A 20018-nucleotide genomic window follows, 5' to 3' on the forward strand; every position below is an offset into this window, starting at 1 on the left:
AGAATTCCCTTTGTGATCCAGTTAGTAATCTGTCAAAAAATGATCACCATCAAAATACAGAGGTTCTTTCTGCCTTTTGAAAATGTATCCTATCCTTAAAATCATACTTTTATTAGATTATATGGATAATTAATGTATTTTATTCAGGCAAATTGTGTACAAGAATGCTAAAAATCCTAAGAGATTCTGATTTCTTTCTGTATTTCTTAAGCTCTCTTTGCTATTTTTCCACAGACTTTTACACCAAGCAAGTTTATTCATGTAGTGCCAGTAATCTGTCTTTGGATAGGGATTTAAGCCTCAAAGCACTGATTAGGAAAGCAGACACCTAAGAATTACATGTAGCACAGAAAGCCTTGGCAGTTAAATCTTACTGACAGACTATTCGCTAATGCTTTTGAATCAACAGTACCATAGGTATGTCAGTTTATTAATTTATTTTGCTATCGCTCAAAAAAAGGAAACTGTCTCTTCCCAACAAGTTATTACAGCAGTCTCTCAGGTTACTTCACCTACCATTGGAATGGCTGTAGTGAGTTGAAACATCTAACTAATCACTGCACCACCTTTTTGAACACTTGGAAACTGCAAACAACAACTACAGTAATTGAGTTTCAGATTCTTGAGAGCTATGGAGCAGAGAAAGCTGAAGGATTACAGGGTAACAGTGCTAAACCAAGACTGCATTTTATAAATCATCTGAAGCTGCATTGTAGGTAAAGGCAACATTACACATCAGTCAATGGCATAATAACACAAATTCTTACCCTTTGTTTTCAAGTCGTTTAATACCTTTGATTCCATAGGCAGTATGTCGCTCACTAGTTTTATCTCAATATTTCGGGATGCCAGTTCAAGCAATTTTTCAAAAAGGCGCTGACCCTGGGGAGAGAATTAAATGAAAGCAGAAGCTGTGAGACAGAATTGTTCAAACAGCAAATGAACAAATTAAGGTTAAATCAAAAGCATATTGTACAACAGCTGAGTAAATAAGCTCCCAGCTAGGGTTAAATCTACCCTATAAGTTAGAAACTCAAACCACTTTTTCTTGGAGAAATAATGTTTTGAAGGCCAAATGTGCTACATCCTTTCCCCAGATTATGCAATACCATTGATGACAGGCGACACACAGAGAAGGAAGTGCCCAGATTTTTTATGCTTCATAAACACTTTCTTATATTAACATTCTTTTAAATGATTACATTCTCTTAAATCAGAATAAAAATTACACAATTCTGTATTTAATGATTTTTTGTAATTGATTCTAACCATAGTACAGTACATTTTCAAGTGATCACATGCTCGTCATTAGATGAGCTATATCACGAATAAAAACAATGATCTACTTGTATTTCATGTACTTTTCCTTTTTACACTGTTATAAATCTATTATTTAAGCCCTATTTCTAACCAAGAACAAAAAGAAAAGGAATCTCATACTGAGTTAGTTACTTGTTAGAACAGAAATCAAGAACTTTGTTTCACTTGAAGAATGAAACTTTAAATCACCGCATTTTTCAACATTCGAGAAACAAAAAGTACGCCTGATTGCACAGTAAATGTTTAATCTTTAGATTCAATATTTTATCTTTAAGAAAAATATTTAACTAAAAACATCTAACTAATTTGAAGAATTAAATATCCTGTAACGTATATGAAATATTCTGTGTTACAACCACCACCGTTAAAGCCTGTTTCTTTGCTGCCATTCTAGCTTAAAACAGGAGACACTAGTAACAGCAGCCAAATACACAAAAACTTTGGCTTTTCACAGCTAACAAACTGCCTGCCCTACCTAAACAGATCACTTCAGATTCAGTATAATGACGACGCCAAGGTAAAGCAAAAAATCAGTCATACCTACTTTCAAAGATGTAGAAGATAAAGCTTTCCACAGAAAAATTCTAGATAATTCTCTGAACAAAGTGCTACTCTCAAAATCCTACAAGGATCTATCTATTCAACAAAAATAGCCAAAGCAAAAGCAGTCTGTAATCTGACTTTGCATGGACTTGCAAAACCTCAGGCAGAAGACCTACTCCTGCATCAAACCCAGAAGGAGCAAACAATGGAAAGCCACCCTTTGCCCTCTAATTGCCTTCACAGACTGACACTTTGAGACTTGCTGAGCGTTAAGCATCAATCAGTCACAGAAAGTAGTTCTTCACCTGTCTACACTACAGACCTACTTTTTAATATTCACTTATTTTGAATATGTGGCACAAAAAGAATACCCATCTTTCTAAAAACTAGCTTTCTCAAAATTACAGTGCAGCCAGGGACTGCAATAAACCCACAAAACTACTGTTTATATTTACTTTGTAATACATGCCTGCTTACTGACTCAAATCCACAGTGTAGCTTTCTGCTCACCCCAGGGTTCATATGGACTTAATAGTCAACAAGATACAGCCATAAGGAAAGTATTGGACAAAACAGGAAAATAAAAACAAATGCTTTGCGTGAAGCTCCAAATGTTTCTTAGATTCAGCATTTCTCAACGTGTCTAGGTGGTCCCGTATAAAAGAAAAGACACCCATGATTTAACTTACACACTCAAAAGCCCTTACTGAGTTGCTGTGCAAGTCAAGGAGTGGTTTTCCCTCACATGCCTCCTGAAGCTAGAAGGATCCTGTCACATCAGTGATTGTGTTGGACTTTTTTAAGAAGAGGAGCAGATGTTACCCAAAGTAAGTTAATGAGACAACAGCAAGGAGGGGGTGGATGCTGCACGCAGTTATGCAGCAGCTCGATTGGAATCCTGGGGGAGAAGAGGGGAGCTGGCCAGTATTCCTGGGTGCTTTACTCCAGCCAAGATGGTCTGTTCTGCAGTTGCTGCAGACTGGCACTGCTAGACTAACTGAATCAGGGAACAGCAATCATTATACTGTCTGCTGGGTTACTAACCCATGCCTTGCCCTGTCCTCCAGCTCTCCAAGGGCCACAGCTCATGATATGTCAAAGCTCAGGCAGCCTTTGGACCCGCTTCTTCTGTGTCCAGTGACTGGAGAAACCAGCAGGTTTAGTTTTCATTACTCCTATCTCCACAAAGAGTGAGCAGGAAAAATTGAGTAAAAGGCTTGCATGACATAAATTAAATACATAGAATCATAGAATAGTTAGGATTGGAAAGGACCTCAAGATCATCTAGTTCCAACCCCCCTGCCATGGGCAGGGACACCTCACACAAAACCTTATCACCCAAGGCTTCATCCAACCTGGTCTTGAACACTGCCATGGATGGAGCATTCACAACCTCCCTGGGCAACCCATTCCAGTACCTCACCACCCTAACAGTAAAGAATTTCTTCCTTATATCCAGTCTAAACCCCTGCTGTTTAAGTTTCAACCCGTTACCCCTTGTCCTATCACTACAGTCCCTAATGAATAGTCCCTCACCAGCATCCCTGTAGGCCCCCTTCAGATATGTGAAGGCTGCTATGAAGTCTCCACGCAGCCTTCTCTTCTCCAGGCTGAACAGCCCCAACTTTCTCAGCCTGTCTTCATATGGGAGGTGCTCCAGTCCCCTGATCATCCTCGTGGCCCTCCTCTGGACTTGTTCTAACAGTACCATGTCCTTTTTATGTTGAGGACACCAGAACTGCACACAATACTCCAAGTGAGGTCTCACGAGAGCAGAGTAGAGGGGCAGGATCACCTCCTTTGACCTGCTGGTCACTCTCCTTTTGATGCAGCCCAGGATACGGTTGGCTTTCTGGGCTGTGAGCGCACACTGCTGGCTCATGTTCATTTTCTCATTGACCAACACCCCCAAGTCCTTCTCCGCAGAACTACCATGAATTTCCTTTTTGCCCAACCTGTAGCTGTGCCTGGGATTGCTCTGACCCAGGTGTAGGACCTTGCACTTGGCATGGTTAAACTTCATGAGGTTGGCATCAGCCCACCTCACAAGCGTGTCAAGGTCCCTCTGGATGGCATTCCTTCCCTCCAGCGGATCAACCGAACCACACAGCTTGGTGTCATCGGCAAACTTGCTGAGGGCACACTCAATTCCATTGTCCATATCAGTGACAAAGATATTAAACAAGACCGGTCCCAACACCAATCCCTGAGGGACACCACTCGTTACTGGTCTCCAGCCTGACATTGAACCGTTGACCACAACTCTTTGCGTGAGGCCATCCAGCCAGCTCTTTATCCACCGAGTGGTCCACCTATCAAATTGATGACACTCAAATTTAGAGACAAGGATGTCATGTGGGACAGTGTCAAACGCTTTGCACAAGTCCAGATAGATGACGTCAACTGCTCCACCCCTGTCCATCACTTTTGTAGCCCTGTCATAGAAGGCCACCAAATTGGTCAGGCAGGATTTCCCCTAGTAAAGCCATGCTGGCTGTCACCAAGCACCTTGTTGTTTTTCATGTGCCCTAGCATGCCTTCCAAGAGAATCTGCTGCAAGATTTTGCCAGTCACAGAGTTGAGACTGACTGGTCTGTAATTCCCTGGGTCATCCATTTTCCCCTTCTTGAAAATGGGGGTTATATTTCCCTTTCTCCAGTCATCAGGAACTTCACCTGTCTGCCATGATTTTTCAAATATGATGGCCAGTGGCTTTGCAACTTCATTTGCCAGCTCCTTCAGGACCCGCGGATGGATTTCATCAGGTCCCATGGACTTGTGTATATTCAGGTTCTTAAGATGGTCTCAAACCAGATCCTCTCCTACAGTGGGCCAAGGTCTAAGTTTTCACAGTCCCTGCATCCACCCTCCAAGACTCGGGTGCTGCGGTCAGAGCCTCGTAGAAAGATATTTGGAAAGGTTCTATATGTTGATCTAATTTACTTGGTAGAAAGACAGACGCTTTCTGCTTGAGTTATTTGCAAAGCTGATTTTGACAAGAAGCATAGTAGAAAGCTCTAGCATACAAAAAATAAACATGGAAAGGGCATTCAGAAATTTGATGGAAAGTGATTCACAATATCAATACAAATTAATGCATTAACTGTTCTGCTAAGGAAATGTTAGCTTTAAGCTAACACCTAAAGCTGATAAAATTAATTGCTTCAGGGGATGGTTCTTTAGGGCTTTTCCCCCATGGTAATTATTTTTGTTTACTGCCACTTCTATCTGCACAAGATTTTATTTATGTATGATTTACAAAAGCTTCAATAAGCAAGCCTGGACTTCCTGTAATAATTTTACTTTGGACCCAAAAGAACATGGCAGCATTTCCTGATTTTAACCTGATCTTAGTATGCACTGATGTGACCAACAGAGTATCCTTGATGGATCACCTGGCTGTCTCTTACGGGCCATGCTGTCAGCTGCATGACCCATCCTATGGGTGAATAGAACACTTGAAGTGCACCCCCCACTTTCCAATAAAGATACCTTCTCTGAAAAGAAAGGTCTTTTCCCATCAGGGACACTACATGCTATGCATTTATAATATCCTTTTTTTGTCTAATTATGTTCATAAATAGTAAAACCTCAAATTGATAAAAAATTTAAAGCCACTAGGACTGCACTCACCACAAATAGGTGTGTTTATACAGGTATATGAAAAACAACAACCAGTGCCAGGCTGCAAAGAATTCCCTCCATCTCATCTCTTTCTGCATCATTCTGCAGCAGGCATTTATACACTCACCACCACTTAGCCTGTACATTCTAAACAACTATGAAAATTTCCTAACTTGTTTTTAAAAGTGTGCATGCTATAGTAAAATAGGGTACATTGTTGAACAACCAGACCTTCTGCTCTGTTAATATTAATTTGAAACTCAGTTTCTATACTTTATGACATGTTTACCTGCAATTTTTCTGTAGACAGGACAGAGGGTCTGAAGAGTTTTGTCACTGTTGTCAGCACATTTGAAATGCTTCTGTTGAATACAAACCCTCATGTTGTCATTCAGACAACATTCCCTTTGCAATACAATACCAGGCTGCTGCGTGACTACGTGACCGTGGTCAGAATAATTTCAATATACCCAGTTTATGAGGACTGAGAAATAGTAACAACCCAGTGCAGTGAAACTGCAGCATGCAACCTTATACCATATCTGCATTTTGACACTTAATACCACCAGAAATCGGCAAAACCTGGTAAAAATTCCCTTATGCTTTTCACTGGGCTGTTTCAAAAAACCTACTGTGACAAAACAGGATGTAAAGGGTATTTATCACACGAGCACAATGACATTCTCACCATAGCTTTAAACTACCATACACCTGAAACATCAATCCCAGCTGTACCTGCCACAGTCATCTGGTGAATTGAAAAAACAAAGAAGTTATCATTATCAAAAGATCCTGAAATTGTCTCCAAAGCAATTTGTCAGCAGTCACTAGGCAGACTGATTCTAGCCTGGCTGATTTCCCTTGCCTGCTGTTGTCTTTATCTGTATGCATTCTTCATTAAAAATAAAATAGAGGAGATAAGAACACAAAAGTGCTGTGTTTATTGAACTAATATAAAATTGAATTATTCCACTCTTCAGTAACTTACATTCCTACGGTTTAGACAATGCTCAACTTCATCTATCCACAGAAATGAAACTAGTTACTTCCAGAATCTTCTTCTGTATTTGTTCTATATAGTTCTACTAATATTTTTAAAGGTTGTTTTATGATCAAACCTTAGGTATACCTATAAAACATTACCAAAAAAACACAGCATGCTGGCAGAAATCGGTGGAAAAAAAAAAAACAAATCAAGAAATCCTAACCTTAACTTCTGCTATTTACTACAGAACAAAGAAACTCAAATGCTTTCCTCAGTTCTAGCAAAACAGCTAATGAAAGGGAGGGAATGTGCTTTCATTGGAAAAAAAAAAACAAAACAAAACTCTTTTTTCAGTTTCTTTTCTATACCTCAATCTGTACCAGCTGCATTGAGGAAATGCCAACACCTGAAGAGATGTTTGTGTAAAAATAAGCTTACAGAAAATAAAATACACTGTGATGTCTACAGCTGATTGTAGCCAATTTCTGCTGTAGCCATCAGGTTTGGAGATGTGCTGATTGTACTTATTTGCATTTTTAAATAACATTCAATAGTGGGTACACCTAAGCTCTGGCACTAACATTTGTTCTACTAAAGAAATCACTTCAGATCCTTGCACAATGCATGTCTGAGTGACACACGACTAACCATCAGAGATTCCTTACAAAACTGGACGGCTGGCTTACGTGAGACATACCACCAGATGGAAAGGGAGACTTCTCCTATCAAGCCAACAGGTAGGTAAATAAAGTCAAGATCCATCTATTTTTTTGTGTGATCACTGTAAAAATCAGATGCAGATCTATACTTTGATCATTTTATGGTCATCCAAACAGCCATCCAGGGAGAACTCTGCTATACTCATGGCAGTATCAATAAGTCACGATGGCATTAATTCTTATTTGTGAAACAGAATAAAATTTGTGAGTTAGAACTTGCTGGAATTATAAAAGGTCACTCCAAATCAAAGTTTCTGAATACGAGATGAACCAGAGGCAATTAATCGTGAAAAATGATGAAATTATCTCACATTCACTTCTCTCTTCACTGCAAACGAATGAAAAGCTAACCTCCAAAATTGTGTTTCCATTGTCCTCTGGTATCTCTAAACATCAGACTGCCACAGGAGTCACACATTTACATTCTGCAAAATTCTCAAAGCCTCTACATGACAACTACCCTGCTGTCTGGAAAATGCACAGATGATAATGCAAAAATCACCAAAACACATGATTTATCTTCTGAAGGAGAAAAGCAGGTGTAGAAAGCCTACTCAGTATTTTGCCAAAAACTTATTTACTTGACCATCTAACCTATAGAAGCACATCAAACACTGCAGCATCATGTGTTTCCATTTGGAGACTAATTTAGTGAGACTCATGAACTCAGATGGCCAAGCAGAGCAGTTGTGACCTGGACAACTCAGTCAGCTGTGACTGCTTGTTTAGACTTATAACAATAAAACATGGACAGGTAACTGTCAAGAACACAAGGTAACACAGGTACCACATCCACGAACAAAAGTAAACAAAAATACAGCAGGAACTTCTGCAATTTCAAATATGCACATGTATGCATATGCATTTATGTATGTCCAATATGTTGGACAAAATGGACAATATCCCTCTGCCCATGGCAGGGGGGTTGGAAGCAGCTGGTCTTAAGGTCCTTTTCAACCCTAACTATTCTATGATTCTGTGTATATGGATGATATTTATATCGGGCATATATATGTGTGTGTGTGTGTGTGTATACAACTGCAGAATTTTCTGCTCTATGTTTTCTCAATACATGTATTGGACATGCATATATGTACACGTATGCTTGTCCATATGCATGCATATGTATAATGTATGCATATATATATATGCATGCACACATGTATGTAACTACACAAACATATACAGAGAAGATAGCTAAACCTCACAAATAATTATGGAAAAGCAATCTAGCCTACTCAGCTTTTCTCCTTCAAAAATCCACGTCTGTTGAAGTGCTCTTGTAGACAACCTTGCTTTGCAATGTGCCTTGAATATTCATAAAATGGAAATCAGAAGTTACAGAGCAGGATGTGGGTCCATATGGAAAATGGTTACGTGCTCAGTTTCTGATAAAACAAGGATCATTCAAGGAAAGGCTGGAACTAGCTAAACACTGTACTACCTGGAAGTTTTGCATCTCACCCCTTTACTTTTCGTAATGCTTCTGTTACGAAATGTTCTGGCAAATTTCCCTAAATTCAAACTGTAAAGACTTGAGAACAGTCTATTTATAACTCAGAAAATGGCTAGATTACAATTATTGAAGGTCCTCTGAATTTTCACTTTAATTTTCTAAGTGAAGAAGCAGATGTAACAAGTTTTCTCCTTTCCCTTTCACAAACCAAGCTTTGTGTACATTCTCCTGGGCAGTAATTTGCTAGGAAGTGCTGCGACTTGGCAATTTCTTTAGCAATTAGACTGGCCAATAGAAGTACAGTGTTTTAGCATGGATAGACAAGCTTGACAGAAAGATCTATCAGCTGTTCAGCCCACACTGCTGTACAAATGAGGAAATGACTGGAATATTAATTGCCTTTAAACAGAAGTAATTACTCACTTTTGTAAGACTACTAGCAGGCAGAAATAGATACTAGAACAGAATATTATGAAAAATGTTTCATTTTTCTGGCTTTAATAGAGCATTTGAGGATGAAAGAGACAATCCACTTCTTGCATATCTCTTCTTCCTTTCCCTGCTCTGCCATTCCACAGTATCTTATAGTTTTTACTTTGCATGAGAATGTGGAGCAGGGTGAATAGATTTGATGCTTAACTACTGAAATCCCAATTTCCAGTTTCCTATTTTGTCCTCTGATTGAGATTTATTAGGCTCTGCTGGTTTTGAAGAAAATGACACGTTGAATTTTTTTCAGACAAAACATTTTTAAAAGATTCATGCATACACAAATTCATGCACATCCTAAAAACATCTAAGGCACTATCTCTTTGAATTCATCTGCTTGAATGACAGTACATGGGTTTGAAGTTTCTTAGGCAATAAATTTAAATAAAGCTTAGCTGCATAATTACATTGTGAAAAAACTCAATATTTTGATAATAAATTTATTTGCAAACTATATTCCAATATTTATAAGCATTCTAAAAGGAAGGGTATGCACTGCATTTCTCATTTGGCCATTTGCCTCAGATTTTCACTCTTTTTAATGGACATGCAGAAGATTTATTCTGAAAAAAAAGTTAATGTATGACATTCAACTAGGTTACAGCCTCTTTCAAAAGAAGTAAAATCCAGCTCATGACCTGACAACACAGATTCTTTGCAGTAATATCTTCAGTTGCTCAGAATACCAGTCTTTGTCTATGACCTACCAGAACTAGAGAGGAAAGGGAAAGGTTTATACCATAGTGTAACAGTTGATTCCTTACAGTTACCTGTCTGCCATTTTAACCCCATTTCATGTTAGCTCAGCAGCTTCTTTCAGCAATGAATACAGATAGTAGAAAAGAGGACATACTCTCAGACTACCAGCTCTTTGATAACTTAGCTTCACAAGTGATACTAAGTGGAAATCTGCCCTTACTGTATTTCTAAGAGTACTGATTTCAAGTCTTTGTTGGGATAGCAGCACTGTAATGCATGTCTGCCTCATTCACTATGATTCAAGATTTTTTTCTATTGCTTTTAATTGCAGAAGTATTGAAAACTGCTCCCTCACGAGATTCATTCTGGAAAGGTAAGAGAAATCATCTGATACTACATCGTTTTTTATGTATGTACTTCTATCCATTTGTCTGCAGAATTAATCTACGTGCTTGTGCTTTTATTGTTTCAGTTGAACCAAACAGAAAACAAATGTATACATTTATGGTTATTCCCTAATTATAAATGTGCTAATATAGGTACAATTTTGCAGGGTTCTTAAGACTACACAATGACATCCTTTCCTAAGATGGAAGCAATATGAATATGTTGGATGTGTTAAACATGTGATAAACATATCACCACTTTCAGAAACCTATTGTATTGGCAGGAAAATCTCCATGAGAAAATGTTTTTCTTACACTACCCAAACAAATAGGTCTGCTACAGGGAAGGTCTGTAGTTCTAAAAAATTAATAGTGAAACAAGAAGAACAGATTGTTAAAGTCCCACCCTTTCATTAGGCTAGAACATACCTGGCATGCTGATGGATGGCTGTGATTGAGGTCCCACTGGGAAGATACTATGTCAACAGACTTTTCAGCCATATTAAGTAAATTCATCCAGCCTTGGAAAAGAGACAAATGGGATGGTGCACTGTCTGAATAGTTGATACCTTCAGGAATATTTTCCACAAGAGCAACCCTGAGAATAGATAAGGAAAGAATAACCACTTAACAAAAGCACTTTTCTGCATTAAAAAGCTCCAAATTGTAAAGAATGTCAGGTTTTGGGCCTGTGGTTCAACATCTGCTCCCAGAGGCTCTCAGCAGTGTGCCACCCTGCAACTCATTCTGAAGTTGCTGAATGTCATGCTCTGCACTTCCCAAAACAATTAAATGCAGAAATGACCTACTCTAATGCAGCAAAGCCAATTAAGCTTTTGAAGCTCTGTGAAACTAACTTAAATATGTAAAAACTTACTTCTAATAACACAGTAAGTGGGAATTAGTTTTTAAGGTGAGGATGGGAAGAATGAAACAATCTCTTCTTGTGTTGCCACTCTCATTTTTGCATTTAATTTCTTCTCTCTAAGCAAAGTGGTGAGATGTATATTGCCTGGCATTCTCTTAGATCTGCTTTTATAGTTGACATTTTGTTACACTGAAGTTTCTATATATGAATTCCCTCTTTCCAGCTGCTCTAAGCTGCCTAATTTCTGTGCTTTTGTTTACCTGTGTAATACTCTAATTGGGATCCAGCATTTAAGAAAGGAGAATTACGCCATATTAATTTTCTGGGTATGCTTGAAGGCTCCTTAATCTGCTTGTCTATATTAAAAAGCAAATCACATTACACACATTCACATGGATCCAAGAAGGTAAATGAACATTGTAGTAAACTGACAGTTAAAAATACGCTCCTCTGCTTCAGGGAAATGACATGTTTCATTCAGCACACTGCCTCACTTCTAGGTTTCCCTAAATTGCAGTAAGTAAAACTCCTCTCTACACTCAACAGAGGAATCTTAAAAATAAAGTCAAACAAGACTCCCAATTCTGTCTGTAGGTAAACAGATGAAGCTTTCAGCTTATGCAGATGGCAGTTCTGCAAGTGCTCCTAACATCTGCCACTTTTACTGTAAATCATACAAACCAGAATTAGGAAGGCTGTAGTAGGGATTTGAAGAATACTCATTTTCATTGTATCCAAGTACATTGAGTACTTCCAGTCTGTTTCTGTACTTATTAATAGCATTAATTATCAACTCCAATGTGAATATAATTTTTAAACTTTTAAGTAAATAATTGATCCAGCGTTTACTGTAAATGAGAACTGTACACTTTTTGACTGTTAGAAAACCAGATCAGTTCATTTTACAGGGTCACACAGAAGCTTTTACAGCTTTTTCACAATATCAAGCATATTTCTGAAGTTAACCCATTAAAAGACTGAAGATTAGTACCCTGTAGCAGTGTAGAGAAACATATCAAGAACTGTGATAAACTAAACCTGTGATAATTACCACATTCTTACTCTCCTGGCTTGGCAAAAAAATCACCCCCCAAAACCAGAACATGCACAGCTCCTTCTTTCATTAAACATTCAAATACATTCTCTTATTCTCTAAAATCTGCCAATCAGCATATATATCACTAAGCTGCAATTACTGATGGTGTTCTCCGTAACATACTTTGAACATGGTATTCTAGTGATTAACATTAAACTTAACTGCACTGCAGTAACAAAGTTGTAAAAACAGTAAATTGACTGTAAAGGTTAAATACACAACTTGATTTCTTAATGTCTTCAAAGTTTACTTCATTCTAAAACATTCTACCTACCTTGTTTATGAACTTCTCAAAATAACTAGTGCCCTAAATATCTAGAGCTTATATTAGTCTACTAGCAACGCCATACTTCTAAAAAGAGCCTATTTTACTCTAACACTGAAGGTTTTAGACTTCTTTCTGCTGCACCTAATCCTGCTACAGAACTTTTGTTAGATCCCTTGAAACTGTAGTTAGTTTTTTCTCAAAAGTTAACATCACTAATCATACTGCAGCTCTTAGCAATGTTCATGTTCCTAGAGCTGTTTTATGAAGAGCTGCAGGATGGCCACCTTCAGAGCAAGAAATCAAAGCAGAGAAGGTAAAGTTATATTTACAAGGACATAAACCCTCCCTCCCCCAACAATCCATCAGCAAAGAGAAACAAATCCATGTCTTCCTGGCCTCTGCCATCCCCTACCCAATCATGTACAGATACAGGAGGCAGTTATTTTGAATATTCTCCAAAGACATTCTTCAGATCAAATGATTATTCAAAATATAATCTATCAAAAGTGATCCTGATTTATCTCGCATTAAAAGTGCACATCACTTCCTTAACACAAGATTTGTTCAAAATTTGTCAGCATTAGAATATCACCTGACATATAGTGTTTTCTGGTTCAACACATGCAAACAAATATACAGGAACCCACAAAGGAACTCGTAGGACTGAATGGTCACTTCCAGTGGCTTGTAGTTGTATTTCTGATGTACTGAAGTCCTGTCACACTGGAAAGCATTAGCTTAACTTCCATTCTTCCTAACTCTGGCAAGTTGAAAGCTGACAAAAAAGATAACAGTCTTCAGAAGGGCTGACAACCTGGAGATCATGTAGCTCAATCCTCTTTGCCAAAGCAGGGTCAATGACAGCACGTTGCTCAAGACATTGTCCCATCAGGTTTTGAATATCTCCTGTATCTCCAGGTCCAAGACTATTAGCATGTTATATTTGAGACTAGGGTCCTAATCCAGCCAAACACATACATGCTTATTTCTGATACAAAGACTTCAAGTTATTTAGGCCTGAAGTCGAGGAAAATACTCTATGTATATGTTATAAACCTGGATTTCAGAAGTGTCCGGAAGCTAAACCTAACAGTGTAACACAGTAAGAGCTGCAGATCTGCATCATTGCTCTATAGATACATTTGGGAACAGAAACTATGAAGATACATAAAAAAGTTGGGCTCTTATTCCTTTCCATATGTTAAAACCATCTACTTATTCATAGAAACTAACAAGGCAAATTTGCTGGGCAAAGGGATATTCATCTCTCTCTTAAAAGGACCTTTTTCAGGAACAAAGTGCCGCTTGGTAAGAAAGTTTGTCCTAACTGTTGGGCTGAACTTGCTCTTCACTGAGAGATCAGCTCTTAACTTTTCAACCTGCATAGCATTCAGCAGGCTACAGTACTAGCACTAAATACGGAATGTGACACACCTTCTGCCATTCTATAATTTGAGTTTTATTATCTTTGTTCTAATTAAATAATTTTAAAATTGCATGAAATGCAATGGAAACAGCAACACATCTGATGAAGGGTCTAAAGCACAAGTCCTATGAGGACCTGCCACGGGAACTGGGGTTGTGTAGCCCAGAGCACAGAAAGCTGAGGGGAGACATTATCATACTCTACAGCTACCTGAAAGGACATTGTAGTGAGGTTGGTGTTGGTCTCTTCTCCCAAGTAACAAGTGGCAGGACAAGATTTTTTAGGGAAAATTTCTTCTCCAAGAGGGTTGCCAAGCATTGGAACAGGCTGCCCAGGGAAGTGGTTGAGTCACCATCCCTGGAGGTATTTAGAAGGCATGTAGATGCGGTGCTTCGGGACATGGTTTAGTGGTGGTCTTAGCAGTGCTAAGTTAATAGTTAGACTTGATCTTAGGGGTACTTTCCAATCTAAATGATTCTATGTAAGAGAAGCCAAATGCATTCCCATTAATTAAACTGTTATTCAGAACAGACAGTATCTGTTAATATATTTCATAGTCTTCTATTTAACCAAATAGTAAGTACTTTGTGTCCTTTGACATCTGAGCAAGGGCACCAGTTAAAATGTTGTTTTCATAGTTTAGAATTCCCTTCAATAATGAAATAATTCTGCCAACCCCCCCCCATATATTTCTCTATTTACTAAAAAACTCAACATCAAACTCAGAATTAACAAAAAAGTCAACCACAAGTTTCTAAACTAAGTGGCTTTGCCTTCATAATCTTCCCTTTTCCTTTAGCAAAATAGCAAAGTTCCTTTAGCACAAAAGCAAAGTGCTTAGTCAATAAAAGTTTTGTTAAACCCTCTGTGCAAAAGTTTGAGTCTGCAAGCCCCAATTCAATCAATAAAAGCTAAATTTAGCTCTCATTTTCATTCCAATATAACCCACAAAGAGGTTTTTAAAATATAGCATGACAAAAACTTCCATGAGAGAAGGTCATCCACAGACCTTGGGGAAGATCAGGAGTGGTGACATAATTTATTCTGCAAAAATGGCATATTAAAAAAGCAAAACAGAACAAATGTAGCATGGAGATTAAAACAGACATGTCTTACACTCAAAATCATTAGCAGATAACCTTACACCTGCTGGACAAGATGTCCTTCCCTTCCCCAATTTCCTTGTGTTCTATTTCATCTATTAATGCCAACATAGGCTACACTCTGGTTATATAGCTGAATATTCTCAAACCTACCTCACACAGACTGAGAAACCTGAAAGTAACTTTACATGATTTCTGTGAAGCTATAGAGAGACAGGGGTCAGAGCTGAGATTCAAACTCCTGAAAGCTAACAGAAATGTGGTAAGCAGTATAATAGCATTTAATGCCCAACAAAGTACAGACCTTGACCTCAATAAGAAGACTCTTCTAAACTCAGCTACATGACTTGCATTTAGCAATTCCAAGTAAATTCTGTCCCAGGCTAAGGGATCATCATCTTTGAAAATTCTTTGGTCAGACAGTGAGATTTGTTTCTGATATATCAATTTTTTCCTCTGAAGGGAATACATATACTTTCAATTTAGTGTATGGGTTAATTAGAGTAGAAAGAGGTCTAGGGCAGTGAAAATAGGCAGAAGCTGTATGTCTGTCTCTGGAATAAACTTGGGGTTATTTGGGTTATTAACAAAAATTGATAGCTCTGTTGAAGAGTTCAGCTGTAACTATTACATAACTATAAAAGTTCTCATAGTTCCAACTTCACAACATATTAAAATGATAAGATATAGAACATTAATCACTCCAGTCTGCCTCAATACAGACTCATCCAGTAAAGAAAATCTAGGTCATATGCGTAATGGACTGTGAACTCAAGCTAAGCGCTCAAAACTACCTCGGTTATTAGCATCTAACTGAAAGTATCACAAGCTCTGTAACAGTCCTCTAAAACTGGCAAGACACATGTATGTGCATTTGTACACGTGCATGTGTCTGAATGTATGCACATGACAAAAGCTCTTTGCTGACATTTACCTGTCTGCTTTTTGAATTTTAGTCATGAAAACTTTGATCTCCAGAATCTTGGGATGCTGAATGCCTGGTTTAAGACTATGCTTTGAATGAGATCTGCAGTGAACGCAGAGAAGTGCAGGTTTATGGCATTAGATATATTTTTTTCTGCAGACATGCAGTATTAGGCTCCAGGTACAGAGTTTTATTGGAATATTTCTGAGTTATGTGATAGAGCAGATTAGTGTGATGTTTAAAATGAAAAGCTGCTGTTATTGCCTCCTGAAAAAATAGGTATTTTCAGCAGGATTCCATGTGCCCAATGATAAAACACTGCAATGAGCATATTAACAATTATTAAGACATCAAACCGTGCTGGAATTTGAGAGACAAAGAGCATCAGTTTGTGTTCTGAAGGAAGATTTGTTTCTTGACTGTCTTTATATTCAGAATCTGGTAACTAGTCATGAGATATGAGGGCAGAAAGGTAAAAACCTGTTGTATATGAAGCCTAACTAGATGGTTTAAAGCAGATTTCCTAACTTCCCTGTCCTTGGACATGTGAATTGCATCCTAGGTGAATCAAAGGGGAGTGGTCTAACAGGTTTAAGGGTGTGCATGTAAATGGGACTACTAGACTGTTGTGTTGGAGCATATGAAGAAAGAAATAAAGCTATGGCTACAGCATGCAGCACAGCAGTGTTACTTTTAGCTGTGCTACCACAAGCAGAAGAGGCACATACTGATCCCAGGCTTTTTGCTCCTCATCACAGCAGTTGCTGAGTGACTCCTCAGTCTCACTGCTCACCTGTGTGGCACCCTGGCACAAGACCCACAACATTTTGGGTTACAAATGCAAGACATGCAGATAATTTGCTAAGTTACATGTAGCTAGAGACAGTTAAGCCATTTTGCACCTACTGCAATTTGACTGATTTCCTAAATTCTGTGAATGCCATCTGTGACCGGACTCAGAAGAGACAGGCCTCTTCAGCTAAGCAAGTGGCCTGATCCTATTTAACATACAGCTGCAGGAGGTGGCTGTGGCACCAAAGCAGGAATAAACAGTCCTGCCAACTTCAAGTACCCACTGAACTTCAGCTTTAAGCACTTCAGCTAATGCCCAGAATTAGAAGCTGCTTCTCAGCTTTACCCTTCTATGGCTGCTTCTTCTTTGTACTTAGTCTCCTTTCAATTTTTCTTATCAGTCCACAGAAGTGACTGAAGTATGCTAACTATATAGGAACACATATTTTAACTCCTCACCACTTAGGCCTTTTTATATTTTCAATAGTCAGCTTGGAGATCACTTTGTTATTGCTATTCCGACATAATTGTTTTTGTGCCCACTCATCACAATGTCTACAAGCCAAATATAGCATGCAGACATGCACAATGCATCCATCAAGCCTGGAAGATTTTACGTGCCAGATTCTTGGTTGATACAACATAAAAACTAAGAATTTCAGTCAGCAGTTATGTCAGAGAAACAATATTGGTTTTTAGCAGTGGAAGATCAGACTCAGTTCTGTGGGCCTACAAAATAAGCAACTTGAAGCTCCAGGAATACCTTTTCTCTTTGGACTGCCCTGTGGAAAAAGATGATTCCCTCCCTCTTACACCATCATCTTCAGAACCTGCCAACAATAAAATCTTTCTGTTTCAACTTGCCTCAAGTGAGGAGCACACAATATTGTAACAAACCACAGGCACAGAGGGACCCACTATACAAAACCACAAGTCACCTAAGGTTTGAACCTGTGAACGATTTCTAATTAATGCCTCTTAGGTGATGTAATTATATTTACACAATCGTATCTCAGATGTAAGTTTCAATTCTCAAAGGCAAAACTGCATCCAAAGGACAGAAAGAATTGACCAGATGTTTTACAATGTCACTTCAACCTACTGGGGACAATATTTCCCCTGTGCCAAAGCAAGTCCGAACCTTAGTCAGAAATTAAATCTAGCCTGCCATAACCATTTTAATACTGGAACTAAGAGAGCAGTCATATAATGTATAAAATGAAAAATGAGCATAGACATGGGAAAGAAAGAATAAATAGCAAACATTAAAGATCTTCATTTGTTTGTAAACTGATTTTTGCCTCAGTTCACAAAAACATATAAAGTGCAACTGAGCATTGAGCCTCTGAGCGGCCTTATCGATTTTCTTAGGGCTTCTCATATACTCGATGCAGACTTCGGCATTTACTTGAATTAGGCAGGTCAGTCCAGCTCAATACTGACCTTTTCCCTCCACTATTACATATCCAGGCTCATACCAAAATAAACCTTATCAATTGCCCCTTGCTCCATAAACAGAATGCTGCAATGAAGGCTGTTGATTTCATTGTATAAAATTATTTAACATCATTAAGACTAGGTAACAAATGTCTCATAAACAAAGAAAAAACCCCTTAAAATGTAACTGAAGGGATGAGGCAAAATATGTGTAAAGACCTTTCTGGAATAAAAATAATGTGTGGGTTTGCTTCAGGTGCTTTCCTTTAAGTTTCTAGCTCTTTTAGATAAAGCCTGAACCATAACAGCACACCTGCTGGAAAATATAACTGATTATTAAAGTCCAGTATCAAACTGAGCAGCCAAGCTATAGAACCAGAAATAAGCATACCAACTTTAATAAAGGCAAATGTAAAGACACAATAAAATATAAATCTATATGATAGAGGTCTTGTGCTACTCCTAGTTTTAATATTGTAAATGAATTTGCCACATTTCATCTGGGACTCTTCGCTACTCTAACAGTAGTGACAAGCACAGTAGGATCCATCTTTAGCAAATTCATCGTAATTACTGCATTAGAAGATAGAGCATAGGCTTCTGAAAATGTCCAGTAACCATATACAATATTCAGGGTCAATATTTTAATATGCAATATTTTAAGCACTGCTGCCCTAATTCTCATCATTCAAACTCTACATCAGAGGCATGAGGCAAGTTTAATCTGGGTTACTGTTTTGAGTGATGTTTTTTGTGTGGTTTGTTTAGTTTGGAGTTTTTTGTGTTTGCTTTAAGGGGGTTTATGGTTATGTTAGTACCTTCCCTATAACAAGAACCATTGAATCAAGAAGCACAACAATATCAACTAAGACTTCTAATTATTATTCCTAGTGACAATGCTTTGAAAGTCTTCTGCAGCTTACCTTTAGCTGCAGTAAATACAAAATTGGATATAGTGATTTAAAAATGTGGTTACATTACTTATAAGCAGCTCACATGGTAACACAGTAAGCCCTGGACAACATGCAGGAGCTTAAACAGAAGTTCCAAACTGAAATGGAAAAGGTTTCCTGGGTGATCAAGCACCTGTCCTTGCTACTTCAAGGAACATTTCATATGTGTTTATTCCTAAATTTTCCAGATAAGGAAAAGGTAATAGAACAAGGAGGGATGTTTATCATGACTTGTCATACTGGAATATTTTTTATCTTGCTGCTGTCATAGGCAGAAATCTGCTTCACTAGATATCCTTTTACTTGCTCTATCCTTTATCCTCAGTAACCCAGATCTCATGTCTCTCTCCTGTGATATTTTTATGGATGACAATCCTTTCCTTTCTTAGCTTTCACCCTACACAGTCAAGTGCTTTTAGTATCTTCTTTGTAAATAGACTCTTCCTTCCTAAAACCTCCTACTCACTGTGAGTTCAACATTCTTGGTTATTGGTGGTCAGTTACACATAGTATTCCAGATTAAAGCTTGTCAGTGCCATTGAAAATTACATTAATGCTTCCTTTTTACTTCTGGTTACATCTTGTCTGATGTAAATAGCATTGCATCTATCTCTAAGCAATTCTGTCTTCTTTTATGACAGTTTCCCTAAGGAACTGCTTCCCTTATACAGTATAAAGATAGAAAATCTAGTTAAATTAGAGTTGGACTACTGCCTAGGAGTGAATAAAATTAAACTGTTAGCCAAAATGGTACATATATCCTCATGAGAAACCAAAATACGTATTTAAGATCCATTACAATCTCACAAATTTGAAAAAGGGTTTTCCCATTCTCAGTCTAACTAAAGGGCAGTTTGGGATCACTTCTATTTATTTCCTACCTTCAGATCATATATTTTCTTGCTCAAATTTAATTCTAATGACTGTGG

General features: G+C 38.1%; 1 protein-coding gene across 2 annotated transcripts in view; it reads right to left on the reverse strand.

Annotated features, from left to right (window-relative positions):
- PLD5 (phospholipase D family member 5) overlaps positions 1 to 20018 on the reverse strand; it is a 166098-nt gene that overhangs the window by 61376 nt on the left and 84704 nt on the right. For both annotated transcript variants that reach the window (XM_005146012.2, XM_005146013.2), the window contains 2 exons: positions 10651 to 10819; positions 768 to 882 (listed from right to left, as the gene is read on the reverse strand). In XM_005146012.2, the coding sequence (XP_005146069.1) occupies positions 768 to 882; positions 10651 to 10819 (284 nt within the window). The remainder of the gene's footprint in view (positions 1 to 767; positions 883 to 10650; positions 10820 to 20018) is intronic.

This window comes from Melopsittacus undulatus, chromosome 3, assembly GCF_012275295.1.
Source record: "Melopsittacus undulatus isolate bMelUnd1 chromosome 3, bMelUnd1.mat.Z, whole genome shotgun sequence".
Taxonomy (NCBI): domain Eukaryota; kingdom Metazoa; phylum Chordata; class Aves; order Psittaciformes; family Psittaculidae; genus Melopsittacus; species Melopsittacus undulatus.